General features: G+C 41.8%; 1 protein-coding gene across 1 annotated transcript; it reads right to left on the bottom strand.

Moving 5' to 3' along the window:
- Positions 1-6,993: 6,993 nt before the first annotated feature.
- On the bottom strand, positions 6,994-10,871 carry LOC147443606 (uncharacterized). Its single transcript, XM_086526416.1, has 13 exons — positions 9,807-10,871; positions 9,630-9,719; positions 9,305-9,544; positions 9,008-9,229; positions 8,820-8,925; positions 8,484-8,729; positions 8,166-8,371; positions 7,982-8,076; positions 7,857-7,903; positions 7,756-7,775; positions 7,702-7,711; positions 7,542-7,617; positions 6,994-7,453 (listed from the first exon to the last, which is right to left on the bottom strand). Exons 1-13 carry the CDS (start codon positions 10,677-10,679, stop codon positions 7,420-7,422), a joined length of 2,265 nt encoding a protein of 754 aa, XP_086382542.1. The 5' UTR covers positions 10,680-10,871; the 3' UTR covers positions 6,994-7,419.
- Positions 10,872-23,263: the final 12,392 nt, after the last annotated feature.

Here is a 23,263-nt window from a genome sequence, read left to right as displayed (position 1 = left end):
AGTTGTAGTAGTGCATCCGTTGATGGCAAATGCTATGGATGGAACCATATGAGAAGTAGCACGGGATGCTTTTTTCTCCTCTGTCTGCAAAGAATTCACAGTACTATTCAAAGAAGGTATAGGATCTTCTTCCTTCAAGATAGTCACTTTTTTATGAAACTCAATCAGTAAACCATTGAGTAAAACCGCAATAAGATCTTCGTCAGATACTGGAGCTACAACATATACTAGTTGGGTTCTGATGCTCTATAACTTGTGTTAGGGTAAGCCCAACTTGTGGCACCATATGGAAATGCCCTCTAGCCATTTAGGAAGAGATAAATGATGAGATGGTCTGATAGAAAGAGGATGTAACCTCTTTAACCAATGATTGTAAAGCACTAAACCTATATTAGACATTATTCTTTTATCTATCAATTGCAATTTTAGTTTACTTCACTGTGTCTACATTCTACCCTAATGCTCTTGCTCTTGGCATAGCCCTAACTTTAATCATAACCACTCTAACCCTAACCTTAACACCATAATTAAGCTAAGGCTACATTCACCATAGCTTACGATTGGTGATTAGGGTAGCACACGCTTCCCAACAACTGGTATTAGAGTCGACGGTTCACCTAGGCCTATTAACCTTTATTGCATTAGCATTCTAATAATCACACTCTCTAATCATCATTTGGGCATGAGCATGCTCGACTAGCCTTTGGCGATTAGTTGAGGAGAAGATCGTACTTTGCATTTATATTGTGATTAGTGTGTGTTTTATTGCATTTGTATTTTTTATTGCATTAAGTGATTGTATTTGCATGGTTTTATAATTCGTCTCTACTTGAGCCTCAAATTATTGTATTAAGCACGTGTGGGAGAAGGCCTCGTCAAGAGATTTCTGATGACTTTCCACTCGCTGTATTCGGACTTTGTACGTACAATTAATTGCTTGATTAAATTTGCATCAACATTAGTCTCTAAAATTGCTGGAGAACTGCAGCTCAAAGTCATTCTACTTTTCTTAAAGCATTACCACGTGCAAGAGGTTTGGTTATAAATGATCAAAACATTGTATTACAAGGCACTAAACTAAGCCCACAAGGTGTGGGTTTTCAAACCGGACTTTTTAAGATTTTCTAATCTTTATTCCTTTTTTACAATTAAGATCCGTGTTTGAGTGCTTAGCATGTAATTTGTCACAAATTACCTCGCAAAAAGGGCAATTATGTCTAAAAATAATCAAGAAATTCATCTCCAAAGCCTACGTAACATACCCAAATTCTAGTTTTAGCATCTTGTATTGATAGACAATCGGTCTTCTAATGAAAAAGCTACAATTCTTTTCATCTTTCAAGAAATTTAATCTCACGACCGAGGGTACAAATTGGAGGGCATTTTGGGAATTTTGTGACAAAATATTGGGGGGGGGGGGGGGGGGGGGGGGGGCAGGGGTTTGAAATTTGATGGGCATTTTGGGAATTTCCGCAATTTAGAGGGGGTATTTTGGTAATTTTCCCAAAAGTCGTGGATCATGGCCCCTTCGTTAAGGGTTTGTACACGTAGGTCATGTACACTACACTGCCTTGCCTCGTTTGCCCGTGCTGAGCTAATCGCCATTGCTACTTGTGACCACTTGCAATCGACTGTCTGCCATTATTTGCCCTGGCTCCAGCTCGGCACTCCCTCGTAACTTTATAATGCGTTGTCAATAGCTATTCGACCCGCACCTGCTTGTCTCAGCATTTGCTCGCATTGTTCATCGGCGGCCCGGCCTCACCATCGCTATCTCTCGTAGCTCTTAGTGCATAATCTGATCATCACCTGCATAAGCATAATAAACCCTCTGTTCCCAACAGAGTCTCACCGTCGACAGTGCCCCAAGCAAGGGCTCTTTGCCATCGTGGGTTTACCATCCCTAAAATCCTTGAGCCCTGCCTGATTCCCACAAGGCTTAAAAGATTGTCACATTCAAGCACCTAGTGTCTCCTTCAAGCTCCTCATCTAGAGGCAAAATTCAAGGGGACAAATTTACGTAAAGCAATGTTTTTCATATAAGGCACCAAACCTTAAAACCTTGTTTGCACACAATTATCGTCATGTATGCTATATGTGTGCACAAAAGCACTTTGTACTCAAGCATGGGTTCTATACACTATCCAGAAAGACCATCCATTGTCATATGCACACACACAAGCTTCACACTTGAAATGTATGAACTACACGTGCACAAAGGCACTATGCACATGAGCACAGAACTACACACTGCCATAAAATATGGTAAGACCTTCCCAACACACATGATGAGCTCCATATTTGCAATGTATGTCTGTTTTACTTCGTTAGTCAAGAAGGTTGTATCCTCGATATTTTGGACACATGAAATGATGAACACAAATTATGAAAACATGGACATGAAGTCTGCAACAACAGCAAACGACAATGACAACAACAAGATGAAGACAATTTTGAAGAGGGCACTCATGACTACCTCTTCACACATGAATGAATAAATCAATGAATTTGTACTACCTAAGACTACTAGTGAACCTACTAAGTCCCACTTGTGAACCATAACGATGAATCCAATAGAGGACCGCTATGATGTATCATAGGACATTGAACCATGGTCATTGAATCCGCTAAGAATCACCACTATGTATCTGATTGAGAACCGTGAAGTTTTAAATCCAGTGAGAACCACCATGATGTATCAGGTAGATGAGTCATGTTAGCCTAGGAGTACACCATGACATGACAAAAACCATATGAAATCCTTGTAAACCCCAAGTGTGACGTAAGGGGAGATTGTTAGGGTAAGCGTAACTTGTGCCACCATATGGGAATGCCCTCTAGCCACCTACAAAGAGATAAATGATTAGATGGTCCAATAGCAAGAGAATGAAACCTCTCTAGCTAATGATTGAAAAGCACTAAGCTACATTAGAGGCTATTCTCTAATCTATCAATTGCACTTTGAGTTTACTTCATTGTATCTATATTCTACCCTAACGCTCTTGCTCTTTGCATAGCCTAAACTTAATCCTAACCAGTCTAACTCTAACTCTAACACCATGGCTAAGCTAAGGCTACATCCACCACAGCTTGATGCTACACGATTGGTGATTAGGGTAGCGCACGCTTCCCAACAACCTGTTGACTAGTGTTGCTATATTTTCATAAGTGCACATGGTTAAAGAATACAATTCCATCTTCAAGCTCAATTTAAGATATTTGACTTTGGCACCAAATAGAGTTTCTAATGCTATCTAGGCTTCGTTCAGATTTGACATCATCTAAATAATGAATAAAATCATCTCAAGAGAAGTCAAAATAGTACCAAGGACTTGTTCGTTTTTCTTTTGTTTTTCGAACGGATAAAGCTTAAATTATTGCATCCGTTGTTCTTGCTTCATTTGTTGAAAGAGGCTTGACGATGCTCCAAAGATTTTTTCGCATGAGGTATCCCTTGACCTTGATTTGCTATGTATGAAATCTGGACTCGTCGAATTTGTCAAACTTGGAAGCCATGTTTGATGAAAAATTGAATGTACAAAATTTGATGTTGCAAAAATTCTACAAAAAACTTCTTGGAATGTTGAACTTGTGATGAATTTGGATATATGCTCAAATCATCACACTACTGTTTGACTTTTGGGTAAGAACCACCGGGTAGGTGAAGGAGAGGCCAAGTTGTGGGTTGGAAAAACCTTACAATATGAAATAATTATGCAACGCTTTCATGGAAAGCTTGTTAGTAGCAATACTCTATGTTTTGCTTGTAGCCGGCTGTAGACGACGAACCACGGGATGATGTAGTTACGTGATTTTATCCACATCCCAGGGAAATCACAACAAGCTTATCCATGGTTGATTATGTGTTGGTCGAAGTTTTGGTCCGGGTCCAACCAGACACTCATTCATGCATAGCATTTTGCGATAGAGCTAGAGTAGAGAAGTACAACGTTATGAGAGGATTGTTATGCTTCGATACCAATTTTTGGAGGCTGGAGCTATGGTGGGTGGAGATGCAAGATATCCATTGATGAAGGAAGAGAGTATAGAGTTGAAAAGAATAGTATACACTTGTATTCAAGAAGGTTTTACATATATAGACTAACCACAAGAGTTGTTGCATGCATGCACCTAAAAAGGAATGGTGTGTATGTGTTCCTACCTAAGGGACTATTTCCACCCAATAGATGGGCTTGAACCCAACAATGGGAAGTGGTAACTTGGAGGTCGTTGATTATTGGTTATCCTTGTAGTGGTGGAGGATGCCAATCTATTCAAAATCTGAGAGTTTTTGTTGGATTTCATATTTACTCCTTGAGGTTCTTCATTTTGTTTGGCGTAATGAAGCAACGGATATTGGAGAACTCAATGAGGGATGCACCCCATGTTGAAAATAGCCCATAGAAGCCTTTGATCAAGTTTAATTATTAGATTATCTTCTACATACAAATATTACATGTTAAATCTTGTCTGGCTCTTTGTAAAGTATTATCAATTTTCAAATAATGCATTATTGCAAGGTGTGCATAATTCCCATGTTCTGATTGACAACTAGTGGTAGCTTCCTCATGAGTGCATTCCAAAATTGCCTATAACGTCATACTTCCATACATATCATGCCTATTTTAATTTTTGTATGGGGTAATGAATCCAACCTCTTGTTAATAGTACTTGCCATGTCTTTCAATGTGAATACTTGTATAGACGTCGCCCTCCTCCTTCGGTAGGTGGATGTGCCTCATCAAGTGAAAGTGTGTGCACGTTTATGGACTTTTCTTCTTAGGCTTCTTCCTTTTCACATCCTTAGTAGTGTTCTATCTAAGACTCTTTCAAACTAGATTTGATCAAATGTGATTCTCAGGAATGTATGGAAGTTGCAAGATTTAAGAGCTAAAATAGAATGGACCTACCCTCTACTAACCTACTTGAAGGTTTATGTTGGTTCTGCAAGTGGGGTTCTCTTAGTTTCTATGATTATTAAACTAAGCATTTGCATATGCAACTTAATATTCATAACCCTTAACATAAGCTTAGACCCTCACTTTATGTCTAGCAAAGCCAACATCCATAATTTGATTTTCTTTTATCCCCTTCACCAAAATATCACAAACATGAGAGACAATACCACACAACAATTATTTGTGTAACCTTGGACTTTAGCGATTCAAGTCTAACTAATATTCTATCACTACCCAATTACCTCAAAGGGAAAAAAATTACCTGATTGGAAGTAATAATCCATTTCTATGTTGTGTAATTTACATGTCTCGCAGGCTAATTTCAATGCCTATTTTTCCTTGCTCCGTCAAGGTCCAGGCTCAAGGGGCAAAAGATCCTAGTCACTCATCTACTGTCCGCTTGAAAGAACAAATAGAACCTGAGAAATATGGTCAACATGCTCCTACAATCCGCTTGAAAGAACAGTGACAGCCCAAAACGAAAATCGCCGAGTCCTAGCTGTCACAAAGTTTTTGGTGTTATCGGTTAAGCTTTGCTGTTGATGGATGTTCCGGGATAGAGTTCATAGCCTTCATTTTAGTTTCATATATGGTCATGAGTGGGAGGAAAAGCTCTGTTTAAATCTTCTTTACTGTCAAGTAACATTGGCTGTGAGTGATATCCCCCTAAGGAGTACTCATTTTCTGTTCTTTGGAGAAACTGTGTAATTTGATTTATTATCTAGCGAAACTTGCAACCGTTTGTCATTCTACTACAACTTGCTTGGCAATTGAAGTAAGGTATGCGACTGAGAGGTTTGCAGCCCCACACATCCATGGTTCGGGACCAATATCTATTCCCTACAAGTATCGTGTCATTTTTCTCTCTGCTTTCACTTGAAACAGACCAAAGTATTTGCAATACTGATCATTGCTTTACGAAGAAGCTGGCAACAATGGTTTTAGGAAGAGCAGTAGACACAAGGGGGATTGGTGTCAAGAGTAGACTTATATACTAAGCATTTGCAAATGCACTGCAAAAGTTATTCGCCTTCAATATTACTTCAAATGTCACAAGTACAAAAGTTATTCACCTTCGATATTATTTCAAAAACTAAAGAGTCTCACATAATCTAAGCACTTATTTTACTTTGAATAGAAAATAAGTGCTTAGGCCCACTGCTATTGATAATTGAAGTGGACTATTCACCCAATGGAATCTTTTCAAAAAATACATAATAAGTTTCCATGTTAGGCATAGTAGCACTCTAACAGTAACTACAGAGACAACATTAACCTCATAGCACTCACAGAGAGGAGAAGAAGAAGACGAATGTTTTAACGTGTAAAAAACTATCCCAAGGGACTTAAAGGATCTATCCGACGAGAGAGAGAGAGGGAGAGAGAGAGAGAGAGATCCCACACTCTATGTAGTCTGTAGCATGCAATGGCAAAAAGAAATGTCGAAGCCTGAACCAAAGACGCAAGTCCTTGACTAAGGCCACATGCAGATAGCTGCCATTCTCAATCACATATTTCACTTCAACGGCGAGCAAAATAACGACCAAAAGCAAAACAAAGGCAACACATTCTTAAGTTTCTTCTAAAAGGAGAAAACGTATCATGCTACTTTCGAGTTCTTGGGAAAGAATGCATCACCTACCAGTAAGCTCAAAAATCTAGACCAATACTGGGCAAGAAAGAAGAAGATACCCCAGAACATTCCAGATATGAGACCCAGTCTTAAGAATTTCAAAAGGTCCATTTCTACCACAGCCTACATTCCTCACCATCCCCCCACATCACAGCAAAAATAGGTGACAATTCATAATGCCTTGGCGACGGGGCCCATTCAATACACAAAATATGAGTTGCAAGAAGCATTACAAATACCCAATACCAGCACATCGTCTTGAACAATTCAAAGCCAAAAACCTTCCATGGTTCTTTTCCAAAAAAAGAGATGGAAAGTTGCTGCTAGCCTACAAATCACTCAAGAAAGCAAATAACTAAAAAAGTTCCTCTCTCAAGTATACAAGAAACTGGACACAAAAGATCGGCTGAAAGCACAGCTCAACAATACTTAAAGAACATGAAAACACTTTTTACGCTACGTATTACATTTGAAAATGGAACGAAGATAACAAGGCAGCTACAGAAACTGCTAACCCACAGACTTTGGAAGTCTTCTTCTTAAGCGCACAATTTTTTTGTAAAAGATACATTTAGTAACCATGGGGAAACTCCAGAGTGTAGGCGGAAACCAAGTCTCTTTCCAACACTTCCCTTTTCTTGCTGGAGCAAGCCATCTGTGACTGCCAGAAGAACAAATGTAATGCATGTGGAGACAAGACAACAACTTTAAGAGCTTTATATGACTTTGGGGCGGTTGCAATTGCAATTCAGGCCTCGTCTGAGCACCCACCATCTCTCTCTTTCTCCATAGTCGCCTCAGAAGCATTTTGGTGCCCATTTTGATAATCTAACATAATCTGGCATTTACAGCGAAGTAGGACCTGCAACCAGCACATCTTCTGTGTCAAGCACATGATCTAAAGGACTTGGAAAATAAGAAAAATTTCATCAATTTGTTCAGCTAGAAACCTTATAAAGCTCAGTAGTAGGCACCAGATCCTCCACGACTTCCGTAGTACGCAGGAGGATAAGCTGCTCCTCGTGGCTGCCAGCATAAACAATTATTGGACCATTTGTGTTGTATGAATAACTAACAATAAAACTAAGAAGGACCAATCAATTAGCATACATCTGCAGCACTAGCAGGAGCATATCCACTGTAATCAGCCGCTCCTGGTAAGACGGATGAATAGCCATGACCTCCTGAATCGTGGTAACTTTAAACAATCACAACTCCAAACATTATTCTGAACATTGATCTGAACACTGATGAGCAATACAAACCTCTAGGCAAGACATGCCCTAACGACGCGTGTCCCAAAGATGCAGCCCTATTCATGATAAAGAGTTCTGTTAGTCTGGTGAGTAAAACAGTGCCATAGTCACATGCTTCAAAGTAATCATAGTACCGTAAAGGATCCGAATAGATAGTAGGATCACCATACTCTACACGCGCTCTGGGATAGCTCCTGGGCCCAGATCCATAATACGCAGCTTCCTCATCCTAAGGGATCACCCACAGCTTAAAATTTAATTCCTCGAGTAATGGAAACGACACGCCAAACACTACCCTAGCAAACATTGTGAGCCTACCACTGCGGAATATGTGCGCTTTGCACCAAGGCCAGAGTATGGAACGCCCCTCTCAGCCCTTAGAGGATAAGCAACTTCTCGAGATGGTCGACCAGTATAACCTCTTGCAGGAGCATAACCAGGCGAAATTCGTGCCCCCAGCGGCATGTAATCTTCATCATCATAAGTGCTGTTTCGCCCTTGCCTAGAAGAAGAGCCTACCCTTCCTGCAACGAATGACATCGAAATCAAGCCGCATACATCATCTCACACACTCTAAAACCCAAGACCAAAAACCATTGCAATTTACTTCGCAAGGCAGATCAAGTCCTTACTTACCAGCCCTGAAATTCCTAGATCCACGATTATGCCGGTCTCGTGACCTTTCTTCTGGCAAAGGTCTGTCATCTTGGCCCTTCCGTTTTGTGCCCCGCGAGTTCTTCTCCGAGCCCACACGTGCCCCACGACCACCCTCAGATATGCCTCGACTGCCTTCACCCCTCCTTTTCTCTGAGCGACCACCTTCACCCCTCCTTTGATCACCTCGGCGGGCTTCACCCTTCTTTCGATCACCTCGCCCATCACCTGCTATGAAACATACAATGTAGCAAAATAAAAGAAACATTGAGATTTCAGCTTTTCATCCAAATGGAACAAGTCTTCCGATAAGATCACCTTTTTTCTGCTTTGAGGGGCGGCCACCAACAGGGTATGACCCTCGATACCCTCTCATCCGTTTCTTCCTTGGTGTAGGTTTTGCTAGCTCTACCTTCAGCTTCACCTGGTCGCAAGCAATCCATCAGGAAACTACAAATAACATAGCTAAGGTTACACTGCATACAGCTAACAAGCAGGCAACCCACCTTATTGTCACCATCTGTGAGCTCAATATTATTGAGAGCCTCAATAGCAGCTACAGCTGCATCTCGTGTAGCAAAGTTAGCGAAAGCATAATCCGTTCTTTTCGACTTAGCAATGTTTTTGGCCAAGACTATACGCTCTATGTTTCCGTACTTGCCAAAATGCTCTCTGATGTTTCCATCATCCCACTCTTCAGGCAGCCCACTTACAAATACAGACTTGACCTGCATGAAGACAGAGACGCATCTGCATCCGGACCATTGACAGTGACTCATAAGCTAAATAATGCAGAAACCAACCTTCACCATTACGGCCTCATCTGGCTCGCTTGACCCTTCAGCCCAAGCAACTTTTGCAGATCTATCAGAACCAAAAATAGCGTCTGGTTTACTGAGGCGTTTAAAAGCTTTGATGGCATCACTATGAGAAACAAACTCCAGAAAAGCGTGCCCCCGATTATGTCCCTCATTTTCATTATCCTCAACGACCACCATCTCATCAATCCCCTCAACGCCGTACTCCTTTAGCTTCTCTGTAATCTGGAACAGTCAGGGCTCAGGTCAGCTTCTAAGACAGGTCACAGGATAAAACAGCAAATATTGTTTATAAATATTCTTTTCATACTTGCTCTGAGCTCCAAGACTTGCAGATATTGCCTACAAAAAGAGTGTCATTCTCCTCGCTTGGTACAACAGCACATTCTTTTTCACGAATCTGGTAAATTCATTCAGCAGATCATGAAATCGCATTTTAATATGACAGAGAGATAATACTTGTAGTTTTCGAAAATTTAGAAGTGACCTTTGTTCTGTCCAACTCTGTTGCAGCCCTAATGGCTTGTTCCGGAGTAGCGAAGCGAACAAAGGCATACCCCTTATTTTTACCACTCTCAGGATTTGTCATCAGACGTACTTCTTGTACCTCACCAACAGCCTCAAACGTTCTTCTTACATCTTCCATCGTGGCCTCCTTGTCTAAGCCACCTACAAAAACTTCAAGCTTCTTGCGTTTCTGTCTCTCAGTGGCAGGCCTTTGGTCAACCAGCTCATTGTCACCTTCATCATCGTCCTCACCATCCTCTTCTCCATCATCGTCGTCTTCCTCATCCTCTTCTTCAGCTTCCTCATTCTTCGCATTTCCCACATCTTCAATGTGTTCTTCTTCTTCTTTTTCAATATCACCTACATCTTTCTCGGTAGCCATTTCCTCTACAACATTGGGAACCACTTCCTCCACAACTTTGGGAGGAGCCACTTTCTCTGTAGCCAATTCCTCTACAACTTTGGGAGCTTCAGTATCAACCTGTTTAAGTAAGGTGTCCTCTGACTCTTCAATAGCCTTCGGTGCATCTGAGACGGTGTCCTTTGACTCCCCAACAACCTTGTCAGACTCCTTGTCCGCAGTTTCAGCGTTTTCCTCCTCCTCCGCATCCTTCACTACCTCCACCTTTTCTGCAACTTGAGGCTTCTCTTCTTTATTGTCCGCCATGGCGACATCTACTGAACCTGATAACTGAACAACAGGAACAGCTTCTGCTTTTGAGCCATCCTCCTTCTCTGCTGTAACATTGTCTTCTTTCTTCTCTGCTTTTGGGGTTCCTTTGCCAGGGGTGGCCTTCCCGGCTTTCTTTGCTGGCGGAGGTGTTCCCTTTGCTGCATTTCGAGTAGCCCGCATTGCTGCTGATAACTCTGATGAAGGTTATGGATTACCAGACAAGCGGGAACCAAAACGGAGAGAAAGAACAAGCTATGGCGCCCTAACGCAACACTCGTCAAAACCCTAGAGCTCCCGTTGCTGCTTCTTGTTCCCAACGGCTACAGCCTATTAACACTCTGCATGTGATGTAAACAACGCCTTGTGCTTTTTTTTGCCCTAAGCAAATCCTCCTATGGACTCCTCAAAATCAAGAAAGTTGAAATTTCTTGGCTAATAAGCTTGTTTGTTGTTCATGCTTGATCTTCGACAATATCATATGGCTATGAAGAACAACACTCATGTGGTATATCAAATGACTATGGGTGGGTTCAGAGGGGGTGACGGCAGTGCATTTTCCTGTTCCGCCACCCATAGAATTCACACAAAGCGGAGGGAGGGTGAGCAATTTGAGTGGTCAGCACCAGATCAATGGCTGGAATTGCACCAATCTCCTACGTGGCTGAAGATGTGCAAGCTTTCGGGAGGGGGAGAGGGTCGCGCATGAAATGGTGGGTCCGGAAATACCTTTGCTTTTTGCCAGCCAATGAGATGTTGCCATGGAAAAGGCACACCCCTTTCTCTCTCTCTTCGGCCGCCGCGTCTGAACCCAGCCTATGAAGCACATTGGCCTCTCTCTAGCATGCAAGGGGGGGCCTACGAGCTTGTTAGGTGTGGAGTCTTTGCTTGAACACGTCATGTAGGGTAGTCGTGAGAGCTTCATACGGGAGCTAAGAAGAGCTCTAGAGGGTTGGCATTTACTAAAAGATGTACATATAGCCCAACTAGTAAGAGCAATTAGCGATTGAATTCTTGCTCAAAAACTTCAAGCTCATTGATTTAGTGCTAGGAATAACTGTGCTAACTAGCTGAGTGTAACTCTTATGCTTACATGACATCAATGTGTTTGGATCTTAGCATGATCGAGCAGCGAGGCAAGAGTTATGCCATGCACCTTAAGGCTATCTTGTGTTTCTCTGTATTCTATCAAACACTTGAGAAAATTGTGGATCGTGGGATGTGTAACTTGGTGAGCTCAGTGATGCAATTGATGTTAAGTATGGAGCCTGAGTCACCCCTTGTAAGTTTTGTTCTCAAAAACGCACATTTGTAAGGCACACGATATGAGAAGAAGCCATCGTGTGTGAGAAAAATCACTCATCAAAAAACCGAAAATTCATGCCCGGTCGAGAGCTTTGCTCGAGATCATGTTCGCCGAAATATTCCTTTTTGCCATAATATTGTGGTCTGACGGCAATCGAAAAGTGACCGAAAAACAACCGGTTTGGTGGCCAGTCATGGTCGATGGTCAACAGTCGGTTGGCCGGTTGTCGGAAGTCTATGGGCGGTGGCCGAATTCAATGGTCAGTGGTCGGCGTTCAACGATCGGTGGCCAAGTTTCAAACGGACTTGTCTACCGTCCTAGCGGCTACACGTGGGTGTCTCTCATGAGAGAGGGCATACCTTTTGGCCTATAAAAGGAGGCCTCTTCTACCCACAAAATTGTAGAGTGTGAAGCTAAGGTGTGTGGTGAATTGTGTGTGAGGTGGTGTAAGAGAGTGAAGCTAGGCGGAAATTCCATTAAGGACTACTAATCCCTTTGTACTTACTTCTAGTGTGAAGTGCAAAGCCATTGAGTGGCTGCTTTCCCGTGGACGTAGCCCACATTTGGGTGAACCATGTATATCGTGCTCTCTCTCTCTCTCTCTCTCTCTCTCTCTCTCTCTCTCTCTCTCTCTCTCTCTCTCTCTCTCTCTTATCTTTCTTGTGTGTGAAATTATCTCTCTCCATTATGTAAATCACTCTAATCTCTACTTAGCTACGCCTTTATTCCTAACAATTGAGGCTCCTCAAAGTCTTGGACAACACTACAGTGCTAGCTTTAGGATCACTTGTAGACATGATTCAAATTGTTTGGCTTGCTTTTATAACTTCCTATTGAAATCTAAAAAGATTGCAAGATCTATTAGTTGAAGTATCTAGTCAGAAGCATCTTTTATTAACTGCATTGTACAAAGTATGTTTCGTACATAGCAGAGAGACTACCAATATTGGCAGTGTGAAACTTTCAAGTAGGTGAAATGACGCATGTGCCGCACAAATATTCAAAGCAAGACCACAAAAAGACTGTGTGTAATGTAGGGTCCTCTGATAATACTTTCATATTCATTAGGGTTATGGATTGTTATATTGCAAAGAGGGGGACATGTGAGAGTTGGCTAAGTAAAAATTTGATGAATATTCAGTGATGGAGGAAAAGCTTTTGGGATTTTCAAAATCTTTCTTCTTTGATCTATTACTATAGAGTTGCGAATAAAGAAAAAAGAAGGAAAAATAGCTTTTTTGAGTGCATATGTGTAGACATTGTAGCATAGGAGAGAGATCCATGCACATACAATCAACAGAATAATTTGAAAATCCATTGAGCTCTTCTCATCTAGGACACGAAGGCAGCCATGCAATGTGTATGCAATACATATGCATGGTTATCACAATTGAACTCTCAATTTAAACTATCAAAACACACAAGATATGGAAGAGATCTACCTATGCACATACTCAATATTAAACTACAATCTACACACCCTTCAACAAAGCATGATTCCTCACTCATCATCAAGCATGGAATACTTACAAATGTGTGCACGCACACACAAGAGAGAGCGCACATGCACACGATGTTGGAATTAGGATTGCAGAGAAACACACACAGCTTGGAGAAGATGAAGGAAGCTCAAGGCACACAATAGAGAGTGTGTTACTTAGTGTGCAATGGAAAGATAGATAGCCCTAGAGTGATGGGCGTATATACAATGCACGGGGAAAAAACCTCCTAAAGAGGGAAAAAATGCCCCGGCGGTCCTAGTGTGTTCACACACATCACTACCACATGTATATGGTAAAAAATCCCCCCTAGAGTGATGCGGTGAATGAGAGCTGGCACGTGAGTAAAAGGAAGTGCCATGTCCTGAGGACATGATCAGTCCACAAAGGGGAGTAAGCCCAAAGCTTTGCAGAAAGCTTCAAGCTTCTCACAAGACAATGCCTTTGTGAAAAGATCTGCAAGGTTGTCCTGTGCTGGCACATAAGCCAAGTTGACATCTCCTGCTGAGAGCCTCTCCCTGACATAGTGGTAATGCACCTCAATGTGCTTTTGTGCGAGCATGAAAAACTGGGTTCCTCACAACTGCCAATGTGCTCTGACTGTCAGTGTAGATAAGGCATCCTGTCCAACACCCAAATCATCCATAAGGCATCTGAGCCATACACACTCAACTGTAGCTGCGAAGACTGCCCTGTACTCAGCCTCACAACTCGAAGTGGCCACAGTAGGTTGCTTCTTGCTCAACCATGATATACATGAACTGCCAAGCATGAAACAAAAACCACTTGTGGACACTCGTGTGTCAAAACAACCAGCCCAATCTGAGCCCAAAAAAGCATGTAAGTCTGGCGGCAATGATCCCCCCTTGGGATAAAACAAGCCAAGATGTAAAGTACCACTAAGGTAGCGAAAATTCCTCTTGACAGCCTACCAATGCGTAGACCCTGGGCTATGCATAAATCTGCTGACCTGTGAGACTGCAAACTGAATATCTGGCCTCGTATTTCATACATAAATGAGGCATCCAATAGCAGTTTGGTAAAGAGTGACATCAGTAGGATCGCCAGCATCATGTAGACTCAACTTCAAACCTGTTTCCATAGGAATGGCAATAGGTTTGCAATCCTCAAGTCCAAAATTACATAGCAATGTCTCTATATAACTTTTATGACACAAGGCAATACCACCATCACACTGCTTAAACTGTATACCCAAGTAATGATGCAACAGCCCCAAATCTTTCATTTTGAAAGTAGCATTGAAATCAACCTTAAATTCAGCAATATGTCTCTCATTTGGTCCAGTGATCAACAAATCATCAACATAAAGAACCACAATGAGAAGTACATCACCCTCACGCTTTACATACATTGTGCTTTCTGTTGGACTGTTATGAAAGCCTTGTTTGACCAAATGACTGTCAGCTTTCTCATACCAAGCACGAGGAGATTGCTTCAACCCGTACAAAGCCTTCTTACATCTGCACACTTTGTCCTCTTGTCCTTTCTTGACAAAACCGCGAGGCTGTGTTACATAAACTTCCTCAAATATGTCACCATTCAAGAAAGCAGTAACAATGTATGATTGATGTACATCACAACCAAAATGAGCTTCCAATGCACACAGAAAACGCATAGTAGTCATATGACAAGTGGGAGCAAAAGTCTCTTCATAATCTATGCCTTTTTGTTGTGCATAACCCTTTGCAACAAGTCGAGCCTTATGGCAATCGATCTCACCATCTGGCTTGCATTTCAACTTGTAAACCCACTTCGTACCAATGGCCTTTTTGCCAGGAAGCAAATCACATAAAGTCCATGTGTCATTTTTTGTAAGTGCATCATATTTTGATTGCAAGGCAGCCATCCAATTTTCTGAATTCTGTGCTTCATCAAAAGAGAGAGGTTCCTCAACATCATGTAGGCGCGACACAACCAAAGCATAACAATCTGATGCATAAGATGCATGGCGAGAGCCTGAACGATTACGACTAGACAAAAGTGCATCCAATTTACTGTCACACAATGTATGCACCAGCCATTTTGGCATACCTCTAGCCTGCTCATTTTTAGCCCTTTCCTCATCAAGTACATCATGTACATCTGCATTAGTAAATAGGTTGATCTGTAACATTTTCAGAAACCCCCATAGGTTGTACATTTGCCTCATTGGAATTTACATTCGTATTTCCACCACTGAAAAGAGGCAACAAAGTGTCATAAATGTCCTATGAGCTTACATTACTGTCTCAAGTACATGACAATAAGCGCTGAACAGAATCTTCCACAAACACTGCATGCCGTGAAAAGAGAATACGCTTTGTTTGCAGATGATACAACCTGTAACCTTTGCTTTCAGCACTATAACCAACAAAAATACATTTGACAGCCTTATCATCCAATTTTCAGCGCTGTGTTTGTGGCACCAAAGCATATGCCAAACAGCCAAAAACATGCATGTGCTCAATAGAAGGCTTTCTATCATGCCATGCTTCATATGGAGTAGTAGACTGCAAAGCTTTTGTAGGACACCTGTTTAGTAGATAAGTGGCACATATGATGGCCTCAAGCCAAAAAGAATGCGGCAAAGCTTGACTTTTGACCATACATCGTGCCATTTCCGTAAAGTGACGTGTTTTTCCTCTTAGCAACACCATTTTGCTAAGGTGTATAAGGCACTATACATTGGTGTTTTATCCCACGACTAGCCAGAAATGCATTAAATTCATGAGACATATACTCCCCCCTTCGATCGGAATGGAGGGTGCCCATAGTACATTTCGAGACATTTTCAACCATAGCCAAAAATTGTTTGAAGCACATAAAAACTTCAGACTTCGCTTTAAGTCAAAATACCCATGCATGCCTGGAGTAATCATCAATGAAAGTCACCAAGTACAAATAATTGCCCAAGGACGGAGTTTGCATGGGCCCACAAACATCACTATGTACAAGCTGCAACCTGCATGTGGCCCTAACTGAACCATCCTTTGGAAACTTAGAATGCTACATTTTACCCAAAATACAGCCTTCACAAACATGTTTGACAGGTGCTTCAAGAGGCGGCAAAGAAGCAACCATATCAGATTTCTGCAAACGCAGCAAACTGGCAAAATTCAGATGACCAAAACGTGCATGCCAAAGGTTTGCATCTAAAATAACCCTTGAATCTGCAACTGCATTTGCAAAATTTTGTCCACACTTGTCATACAAAGTGAGCTTATACAGCCCACGACACAAAAGCCCAGATGCAACAATTTCATCACCAAAACTGAGATCATGAACTATACATCTGTCATCCACAAATTTGACTACAAGTCCAAGTCTAGCAAGTGCAGATACAAACAAAAGATTCTTCTTGATCCCAGGTACATAAAGTGCATCAACAAGTGTAAAAGAACTGCCATTTGCAGCAGTAAGCACAATCTTTCCAACCCCCTGAATTGGATAAGAGGCATTGTTGGCACAAGTGACTAAATTGCCATGAGGGACAGACTCGAGAGTAGTGAACAATTCACGATGTGAGGTAATGTGCTTTGTAGCACCACTGTCGAAATACCACACATGTGAATCTACAGCAACGGACATGCATGCATCATGGACAATAGGATTGTAAGTGCACTCTGCACTAAAAGCCCATTCTGCATCAAAATCAACATCAAAGTCTCCTTTCACAGAAGACTCAACAATGGCTGCATTTGTAGTGGAACCAGCATTTGCAGTGGAACCACCCTCTTTCTTCTTAGCCTCTTTGGCCTTCAACTTAGGACACTGCTTGATCAAATGATCATTAGCTTTACAATAATGGCAACGCATCTTCTTTTTGCCCTTATCACCAGAGTTTCCAGACGAACTGCTGCCAGCAGAAGCATTAGGAACAGAATTTTTGCCATTTGCAGCAGAACCATAAGAAGTGGCTGCATTGCTGTTACCACCCTTTCTTTGAGAAGCAATAAATGCATGTTCAACTGCACGCTGCCTAGTCCTTTTTTTTTTTGGGAAAGTGACTCTTGCAACAGCAATGTGCATAATGCATTAAACTTGACATCTTCAGGATTTCCTTGGGTCATAAGTCTCCAAGTACTAGCAAAAGTCTGATAAGAATCTGGTAAGGCATCAAGAACAGTCTGCACAAAGGAACTGTCTGAAATGACTTCACCTGCAGAAATAAGTTGCTCATTGATATCCTTGACACCAGCAAGGAAAATCTCCATATCATCTTCCTCATGCATAATCTTCGACTCCAACTCTTTACGCAGCAAAGCAATTTTAGCCTCATTGCGACTTGCATAAAGACCAACCAAAATACCCAAGCCTGTTTTGTAGATTTTGCTGGACGAATGTGAGAAACAATGGTGCGCTTCACAGACAACGTAATCAATGCATGAGCCTGCGCATCCTTTACATCCCAACGAGATTGTTCTGCCGTAGGCAAAACTTCTTGCAGCAAGACCTGCAACATCCTCAACATCGCTTGCATCCTTAGAACCAGGACGTACAATGCCCTGCACAATATTCCAGATGCCCTTTGACACAAGAACATGTTGCATCATGTAAGCCCACAATGGGTAATTGTCCCCATCCAACCTGTCCTTAGCAGCAAACATCTTGAACACATCTGTGTTGTTGTCAGCCATGGTAAATACTGCACCTGATGCGAAAACTGCCCGTAAAGAGGAGAAACAAAGCGAAAACAACACGTGCTATATAGCACAAACCATAGAAGACTGTAAGGCACTTGTTATGCAGAGAACGACACTGACAAAAATTATGCACAAAATGACGAAATGGCCTGTGCAGTACTGCTTGTAGTGGAAACGGAGGCCGATATGAGCCCGAGATTTTTGTCGACTTGCGAACGCTCGCCAAAGCTCATAGAAATCGGAGAAAGTGAGCAAGCGTGTGGTAGAGCTGCTGACGACTAAGCTCGGGAGGACGACACCTGCTCTGATACCAATTGTTGGAATTAGGGTTGCAGAGAAATGCGCACAGCTTGGAGAAGATGAAGGAAGCTCAAGGCACACAATAGAGAGTGTGTTACTTAGTCTGCAATGGAAAGATAGATAGCCCTAGACTGACGGGCGTATATACAATGCATGGGGAAAAAACCTCCTAAAGAGGGAAAAAATGCCCCCGCGGTCCTAGTGTGTTCACACACATCACTACCACATGTATATGGTAACACACGAGATCACCCTTCTCAATGTACACTAGCAATTTCTCTTAGGATAACGCGTACACTTGCACGTACACTTGAAAACAAAGAGAAAGAGATGATATATTCAATGGAGAGTGAAGAGAATGTGTGGTCACAATATTCTTTGCATAGTCATAAGTTGGTTGCCTAAGTATGTTGTTAAATGTAGAAGTAAATCGATGGATGTTAGTCATGTATGGCTTGGTTTGTGGAACAAGGGGAGGGCACAACCTCTACATAGGGTGGTATCTGCACATTGAAACTCCACCTAGCCAATTCCTCATATAACGGAGTCATGCCCCTTATGCAGGACCATTGCCATGTGTGCATCCCTTCATATAGCTGCTCCCTACGTCCTAGGATAGGCCCTAGCCCTTAGGCTCCTAGCCCATGCTTAGCCACCGTACATGACACTCCATGACCTAACATTACTCATCCCTCAAAGAACAATTATCATTCTAAAAAGAAAGAGTGGAAAATCTCACCTAGAGAACACAAATGCTTTCACACTTTTATAGGTTGTTTGGGATTGGATGTGAATATTGCTTTCATAAGTAATATTTAAAGTATTATGCATCATATTACATCCAAGCTTCCTGATGTGAAGACTCTTGGATTGAAAAGCTTAATCATCTTATATGGAGACTATCACAAGCAATATTTGAAGTATTAAGCATCATATTACATCCAAGCTTCATGCTTTGAAGACTCTTAGATTGAAAATCTTAATCATCTTACATGGAGACTATCACAAGCAATATTTGAAATATTAAGCATCATATTACATCCAAGCTTCATGCTTTGAAGACTCTTTGATTGAAAAGCTTAATCATCTTATATGGAGACTATCACAAATTCTTATATGGAGACTATCAGAAATGGGCCATACCATACTACCTCTTCTAGTATTAACCTTGAGAAGAATCAAGCTACCCAGACTTCCCTAAAAACAACCAAATATGTAGGTTGTATAAACTTGGATGAACTAAATTTGATGTAGCTCATTGAATGATCAAACTCCACGAGTCTAGTATGCATGCTCAACTTGGCACTCAATTGAGTGTCTAAGCTAGCTTTTCTTGAGCTTGTTAGTCCTCCTAATCACCGTTCTTTCACAAGCTACGTGCAACCACCCCCCCTGCCGTCCATTAAGATTTTTCATCCTCAAAAACAACATGGGGAAATCTCTTGGCAATCATAGTACGACGTTCCCAAGTTACCGCCTCCTCATCTAAGTCGGCCCACTTAATTAGTACCTTTTGGTACACTTAATGACATGTTTGTCTATCTTAATACCCTAGAATCCTTTTTGGTTCATGCGTTATCTTTGGTGGCTCTATCAAGTCAACCAAAATCTCTGGAGAAACTATGTTCTCCAGCCTGTGAACTAATTTCTTCAGTTTTCTACAAAGGTAACTTTTCTTCATCCTTTATCAGCATACGTCTTAGCACGATCCTATGCACTATGAATGCTTTCCTTTGCTACTTTCAACATATCATTCATATCTTTAAAAAATCCTTGACAAATTAAATCTTCTTCTTCTCTAGGCCTACAGCCATAGGAGATCTCGACTGGAAATTATACATCAATATAATTGTTGTAAATCTAATTGCTAAATGTTTGGAGCTATTGTACGCAAATTCCAAATTGGTTAAGTACTTTTCTCAACTAGATTGCTTCTTACTTACATAAGAATGCAACATATCCTCTAGGATTTGGTTAACTCTTTTGATTTTTATCAGATTGTGAATGATCTGTTGTACTAATTCTTATAGTAATATCCAGCTTTTTGAAGACTTCCCTCCAAAAGTGGTTATTGAACTTCTTATCTCTATCTGACACTATATTTGCAGGCATGCTTTATAACTTGTAGAGATGTTCAATAAAGAGTTTTGCCAACTTTGGTGTTTTAACCAATTTCTTCATGGCAATAAACTTTGCCATTTTGGTTAATTTGTCCACTACCACCTACACTAAGTCATTCCCTCGACTAGTCTTGGGTAAACCGGTAATGAAGTCCATGGAATTGGAGAATATTTTTTGGCGAGCATTTTTCGACGAGTGTTTTTTTTAAAATTCAGCAAGCAGATTCCAAAAAAGATTCTTTTCTTCTCTCTCTCTCTCTCTCTCTCTGATTTTTTCCCTTGGCAAACACACCTCAATCAAGCATCGTCATCACCATCGCTTTTGCTCCTTTTTTCTCTCTCCTAATCCTCCGTTGACCTCGGCCTCTCTCATAGATTTTATCCCTTGGCAAATACACCTCGATCAAACATCGTCATCACCATTGCTTTTGCTCCTTCTCTCTCTCTCTCTCTCTCTCTCTCTCTCTCTCTCTCTAAGATTTTTTCCCTTGGCAAACACACCTCGATCAAACATCGTCGTCACCATCACTTTTGCTCCTTTTTTCTCTCTCCTGATCCTCTGTCAGCCTTCGTCTCTCTCTCTCTCTCTCTCTCTCTCTCTCTCTCTCTCTCTCATAGTTTTTTTCCCTTGGCAAATACACCTCGATCAAACATCGTCATCACCATTGCTTTCGCTCCTTCTCTCTCTCTCTCCCCCCCCCCCCCATATGTTGTCCCTCCATTGGATAGCCTCCATGGAATCCCAAGCATACTTGATTTAATATTCATTACTGTTAGGTAAAGGCGGTGTGCCTCATCGTACTTTGCCCGTGTCCGTCGGCTAGTGTCCGACCACCCACATTTATCTCCTTATTCTTTATACATACAAAGAATAAGGAGTTCTCACTCAGATTCTCACATGGTGCTCAAACACTGAGATTTGGGAGCTCCACCCCACATCCTGTGTCATGCTCTCTTTCTCTCTCCCCCTCTCTCCCCTTCGCACTCTCCGTGTGTGTCCCACATTCGTGCACTCACAATTGGTATTAGAGCTTCGGTGACGTGCGTGCGACGGCTTCCCGGCGAGACGGAAGCGACAGAGCTCGGCTATGGCGGCTTGAGCTCCGCGGAGGTGGATACAACTCGACTGTGTCATATCTCAGCTTAGGCATGTATATTCAGCTTGTGTAGAGCTTGTGTAGCAAGCCATTGCTGAATTTTGCAGAAAAAGAGCAGGAACAAAAAGTGTTACAACTCGTTTTTGTTGTTTTTGGCTCCCGAAACAATGTTTTTTGCATATCTCCGTCACACGAAGTCGGATGGATATGATCCAGGAGTCTACGTTGGAGTTTTGGCACATTCTAGACGTGATGGTGATGTCCATTTTCTGAAATTCTGCTCTGAATTACTGCAGGTGCAGCAGTAGCAAGTGTATGTTGCGTTTTTGGGCCGAAAACGGAGGTTTTTGGCATATCTCTCACACTCGGACTCGGATACATGTGACCAGGAGTCTACCCTAAGGTTTTGGCACATTCCACACATGCTAACTATATCGATATTTTGAAATTTTGAGCGCTAAATTTTTTGCGGTAGCCTGTCAACAATCTCGACATATCGAGTTTTGCAGTTTGATTCCTACAGTGTAGAGAGTGATGCGGTTTGCATTTTGGGCTATGTATGGCACAGTGTGGTGCTATTTGAGAGAGAATTCCCCCTTTTTTTGCGTATGAAAGTGATACTTTGGGATGTGAATTTCGGATCGTCACACATCCGGATGCGGTTTCATGCGCGTTGTTTCACTGTGTGGGGCATTTCAGAGAGCTTTTTTAGCACGATTTTGTGCAGTTCATGCTATGCATGCATTATGCGGATACAATTTGAGCTAGCCATAGCTCACAGATAGCAGGTTTATAGGTTTGTAGTGTTTTTGGACAGGTACACATCCATAGAGCTACTTGGCCATGAGTGACTCGGTTTGCCAAGCTTTTGGCATTACATGTAGACCATTTGTGGATTTTGCTACTGAGATAGTGTCTATTGTCATGCATATTTGGTGAGATTGTACTTGAGTTTTTGCTCAGTTCTTAGGGGAAACTCTGTCGGATTTTTCCCAGATTCTCGCCATGGTTTATGCGTATTCACAGTTTTCTCTCTGATGGTATAGCGGTCGATATATTCCCAGTTTGACAATGATCGAGTGTTTAGTCTCACTTTGACAGGTTTTGTCAGTTTGGACAGAATTTGGTGTTCCACTCTCGCAGGAGTCGCAAGAGTGAGGAGTTGTGTATGCTATGGTTTTCTGGCACATTGTTCATTGATACATTTTGACAGTGGTTTTTCACTCACATATGTATGTCATTTGTGGCTCCGTTGAGTGATACTCCAGGTAGAGCAATTTGGCTCTATGTATGACTTTGTGAGGTGATTCCGGACGAGTACATTCCCGGATTGGCCATTTGGGCATTTATTGTTGTCTCCATTGTGATTTATTGTTGAGTTTTTGCTCCAGTTTATAGAGGAGACTTTGCCAAAATTTTACTAGATATGTATGCCTATTGTAGAGGCTAGTGAGCTTGATGGTTTGCTCACCGTCTTTGCTCGAGACAATGGTTTCCTCTCGGGTGGAACATTCTTGTGATCTTGAGCATTGTTTGCTATAGTTTTGGCATGGATATGCAGACTCTTCATGTTAGAAGCGGTTCTCGCTCACGATCGCGACTGACATGTTGGCAATGCGGCCACAATGGGCATATTAGGCACCGTTACTTCAGGCGTACGAGGCAGCGGAAGAGGCAGATGTGTGGTGCTACTATGGTGACAGATGCTAGAGAGTATGCTGTGACGAACATGTCACTTTTGAGTTTAGGTTGCCTTCATACTACTTGTGTCTTGGGATAGCACATCGTCTACGCGTTTTCTA

Source organism: Adiantum capillus-veneris, chromosome 13 (assembly GCF_014529385.1).
Source record: "Adiantum capillus-veneris isolate H3 chromosome 13, ASM1452938v2, whole genome shotgun sequence".
In the NCBI taxonomy this organism is placed as follows: Eukaryota; Viridiplantae; Streptophyta; class Polypodiopsida; order Polypodiales; family Pteridaceae; genus Adiantum; species Adiantum capillus-veneris.
This window is presented reverse-complemented; position numbering and strand designations above follow the sequence as displayed.

Coding starts and splice junctions, on each gene's coding strand:
- LOC147443606 (XM_086526416.1), bottom strand. CDS start 10,679: ATGCGGGCTACTCGAAATGCAGCAAAGGGAACACCTCCGCCAGCAAAG. Junction 8,372..8,483: donor ATCTAGGAATTTCAGGGCTG/GTAAGTAAGGAC, acceptor CATTCGTTGCAG/GAAGGGTAGGCTCTTCTTCT. Junction 7,904..7,981: donor ATCTATTCGGATCCTTTACG/GTACTATGATTA, acceptor TATCATGAATAG/GGCTGCATCTTTGGGACACG.